Source organism: Lepeophtheirus salmonis, unplaced genomic scaffold, assembly GCF_016086655.4.
Source record: "Lepeophtheirus salmonis unplaced genomic scaffold, UVic_Lsal_1.4 unplaced_contig_5020_pilon, whole genome shotgun sequence".
In the NCBI taxonomy this organism is placed as follows: Eukaryota; Metazoa; Arthropoda; class Copepoda; order Siphonostomatoida; family Caligidae; genus Lepeophtheirus; species Lepeophtheirus salmonis.
The window spans coordinates 16,729-21,103 of record NW_027294630.1 but is presented as its reverse complement, the minus strand read 5'-3'; the positions used below and the strand labels follow the sequence as shown (position 1 = coordinate 21,103).

Genomic DNA, 4,375 nt, shown 5'->3' with positions numbered 1-4,375 from the left:
TTATCTTATAAATGTACAGATTATACAATATACACTTCTGGTATTATATATAGTTTATATTAGTAAACTAATAACCATGGAGGTTGTTCATAAAAGACAAAGAGTTACAATTGGGTATTCTTTTCAGGATTTATAATTGTGAGTCATCGTTAGAGTTGGAGTAGAATTAATGATATATATTAGAATTATTCCAGCCAATATATCCTAGCAATAAACGGAATAGAAATATTGTATATTTTATTTTTAATACACTTCATCCTATGGATTGGGCAGTGAATCGCTGGTCAAATAGGTGGGTCATTAGCCACCCCCACCGCTTCATTGAGCAGCAATATCCTTAGTTATTCTCACAACTCAAGAGATTGAAATTTTTTTTTGTGGGCTTTGTAAAGCTATATGTAATTTTAGTGGTTGTTTATGACCTTCATTTTAATTACATAAAATATATATATAAATAAACATTTTAATTACATAAAATATATATATTAATAAACATTTTAATTTACAATTAAAAGAAAAAGGAAAAAAAAGTTATCACCATAAAAACAATTTTCATATTTGAGACATATTAATAAAATTATTTGAATAAAATATTCGAACGGCACCAACCTTTTTGAAATTAGTTAAAAAAGATGACTTCAAATGCACTAAATGAATAAAATTATGAAATTAATTCAAACAACTAAAAACTAATTTATGAAACATAATAAAAGACTAAAATTAGCAACTAATTATTTGCAATCGATTCATTTTTAGACTTTCCAAAATTTTAATCCAATCAACGACGGAACTTTAAACTTACATCTGAACAAGAAGGATAATATCTTATTTGACCTCCAATGTAAGTCTATGAAGTTAAACCAATATTAGGAACCTTGGTAAAAAAAGTATGAATATCTTGTTGCAGCCGCAATCATTATTGCTCTAAGATTTTATACTTTGATGGTCTCTTCAATGTTTAATTTTTTTTTTTTTTGCAATCAAGCTTTTGCAGCTTGTAATAGCATGTTCTATTACTCGATTTTTTGCATTTCGGCTTTTCGAAGAGAGTCCAAATAACAGTAAAGGAGAGACAAACTTCTCTGTATTCTTTAGTACATTGAGTGTGACCAAATCTGTTACAATTTTGGGAGCCGGACAACTTGCAAAAGCGTGAACTGTCGACTTAAACATTTTACAATCATCCTTACAGGGAGAGTTAAAATAAATTCAACCTGATGAAATTTGAAATTGGGCCATAATTTTTTTCTCATCCTGTATGTTCGAGATTGAGCCGATGAGTATTGTATGACAAATTCATAATATATTAAAGTAGACCCCCTTCTCTAATCAGAAATGTGTTAAAATGAAGTTAATTTTAGCCCTAAAGAACATACAAAATGTCCTTCTAAGCACAAAATCTTGCCAAAAATCAGTAATGTAGTCTTGATCGTTTGAGTGTCTAAAGTATTTCATTGGGTTACAATTTGTTTTTCTTCAAAATGAAAAATCAAGACAATATTTCTATTAATATTAAACATATTGTATAATTATAAAATTTCTAACTTGAGTCCTAATTTTAAGATTGTTTCTTCTTGTAGTTAAAATTATTTAATTCTCCAAATGTTCAGATATATGAAGGTATATAATTACTATCTGAGTTTTAAATTGAGCTGATAAGTACTCTCTAAAAGTGAAGAGTATAGACAATAGATGAATATGTATCCCTGTATTTTAAATGAATCCTCGAACCAGATTTGGCGAGTTTGAATTTATATTTTGGAGAGTTTATATTTTTTGCCATTTTGAAAGTTCACAAATGACGTATTTTGAAGAAAAAATTATTGTTGCAATTTTAATGTAGTTGGAATATTTATAGTTTTTCTACTTTAAGTAAATTAAATAATCTATGAACACACCAGCAAATCGAAAGAAACAAATTATTATGCTGGTCCGTCATTCGATGATTATTTTCCAAGATGAAGAATCCAAAAAAGTGATTAGCACATCTTCTATTCAAGGTTACGTCGTGTTTGTTTATTATTTAATTTAGCTGACATGACATGACAATCAGGCGTTATAAGGAAGGAGTGTGAGAAACAACCAACCCCTCTATTTGAAATTCATTAAACAACTTAGAGAGTGGGATTTCTTTCTTTAGTATTGTTACTTGTTACCTATTTTTTAATGTTTTTCAGGCATCAGAACAAGAATTTCATAATTATGGACCTTTTAGGATACATATATATGTTAAGGAATGTATATGAAATCTTTATTCATTTTCTTATAGATAATTCCTAGATAATCATGCATTAGGAACACGACTCAGTGTTGAAATACTAATAACAACAATTGTGGAAAAGAAAATTTATTTTCTGATTACCCATTCAAAAAAGGGGGCCAGCCAACAAATTCACACAATTTACATCACCTTTCCGAGCACATAGGAATGCAAAAAATAAATGAATTTCGTACTGGATTTCTACTCTTCTTTATATTTGTATCGATATATTCTTAGAAATACATGAAGTGTACAATGAAAATATATTTTCTTAAATCTTGAGACACACAGCTACATTGGAATGGCCAGAATTTATAAGATTAATAAAAATTATTTTTCTACACATGCTGCCTAAAAAGTAAATAAAGAATAAATATAAATAGTTAATATTCAATTTTCTAAGCCAATTTACACTGATATGTTGGTATATCCAATCTAAATAGTATGAAACTCTAGTGTGCTTTGAGCCTATACGACGACTTCCACATTTGGTCCCTGATTTAACTACTCCCACAAGCATGCATCTTCCATCTCTTTCGAGTGTAACTGGTCCACCAGAATCTCCTTGACAAGTAGAATGAGGATAATTATTCACACAAAATATTGTGTTAGGATCAATGAGGCCTGTTGAACGAGTTTGACATTCTGTACTTGATAAATTTTTTACAAATAAATCTGTTCTCATAAGATGGGGAAAGTAAGAATTATTGTCTGGATCTTGTCGACCCCATCCACTCACTATATGTACAATATACACCTAAAGTAATAGTTTACAAACGAATATTCACAGTAATACCTACGACTGAAGATTCCAGCTCAATAGTTTCATTTTTATCATAGGGCAAACAAATGGGTTGTATAAGAGGAGTAAATGTAACCTCCCCATCTATTTGAATCAAACCAATATCATTTTTTGCATATCTTCTAGTTTTTTTGTATAATGGATGTACAATGAACTTTGCACATCCGTATTTTTTGCCAGATTCCCGCTCTTTATTTCCTCCAAGATAAAGCTACAGTTAACAAAAACTCCATTAATATAGTTGTAGGCCATGTTTAATATATTATTACAAGATATGTACAAAAAGGTCGAAATCCTGGGAAGGGGGGGGGGGGGAAATCATGTTAATAATCATTGAATGTATAATAACTGATAATATTTCTAAAAGATTTAACTTTATTTAAGGAACAAAAGTCGCAAAAACAAGTGCTTGAAGAATCACTTTATTTTCATTTGCCAGCTCCTAAAATTTCAATTTTCAAAATAGGGAGGGGTAATCGATAAAATCAGATAAATATAACGAGTTATAAATTTGTTTTATAAATTTGCTTTGTCTGGGATTGAGTTCTTTCTCATAATTCACATGATTACTTACAAAAGATGTTTTAGGATCGGAAGTATACTTTTTTCCTGAGATGGTTCTATCTTTTATGCAATGAGCAGCAGTTAAAACATAATATGCACTAAGTAATGATCCTCCGCAGAAATATTTTAGTTCCAGAGCTGGCTTGTCTCGAACAACAATATCTACTTGCCATGGAATTTCTCCTTCTCCTACTTGAAGTCCATCAATAATTCTGTTTGACTTTCTCGGATTGCATCCCATCAATGCCTTTGCTGGTGAAAATCCACATGAATCATACAGTGCTTAAACACAGAACCAATAAACAGTTTGAAATTATATTAAAGTATATGTAACTAATTACCTGTCGGGAGAGAAGCTACAAAAAATACATATGTAGTAAATAAAATGAAAATTTTGCTCCACATATTGTAAGATTTCAAACTTTACTGACTCATGGAAGCTAGGAAGTAGAATGTTATGTTATGTATATAAAAGCAGTAAGAAACTCGCCACGTGGACTAATTAAATAGCATGACCATATTAAAAGTGTTTTTTTTAAACATTATAAAAAAGATATACACTTGCCCGTTTTGGGATATTACAATACTCTTTCAAGTGTCTCTGTTGCTTACAAACTATTAATATCTACATTAAAATAAGAAATAAAATATAAAAAGTAAACAGTACAATGATGTTCCACACCTTTTCTATTAATGTTATATTCATGATTTTTCTGGATTAGTCCTGTGACCTCCACGTCCCTGAAATA

General features: G+C 29.8%; 1 protein-coding gene across 1 annotated transcript; it reads right to left on the bottom strand.

Moving 5' to 3' along the window:
- Positions 1-2,590: 2,590 nt before the first annotated feature.
- LOC121131377 (chymotrypsin-like protease CTRL-1) lies at positions 2,591-4,141 on the bottom strand. Its single transcript, XM_040726838.2, has 5 exons — positions 3,968-4,141; positions 3,637-3,908; positions 3,057-3,273; positions 2,673-2,998; positions 2,591-2,611 (listed from the first exon to the last, which is right to left on the bottom strand). The coding sequence occupies exons 1-5, from the start codon at positions 4,029-4,031 to the stop codon at positions 2,591-2,593; spliced, it is 900 nt and encodes a 299-aa protein (XP_040582772.2). The 5' UTR covers positions 4,032-4,141.
- Positions 4,142-4,375: the final 234 nt, after the last annotated feature.

Coding starts and splice junctions, on each gene's coding strand:
- LOC121131377 (XM_040726838.2), bottom strand. CDS start 4,031: ATGTGGAGCAAAATTTTCATTTTATTTACTACATATGTATTTTTTGTA. Junction 3,274..3,636: donor CCGATCCTAAAACATCTTTT/GTAAGTAATCAT, acceptor TGTTAACTGTAG/CTTTATCTTGGAGGAAATAA. Junction 2,999..3,056: donor GCTGGAATCTTCAGTCGTAG/GTATTACTGTGA, acceptor TTGTACATATAG/TGAGTGGATGGGGTCGACAA.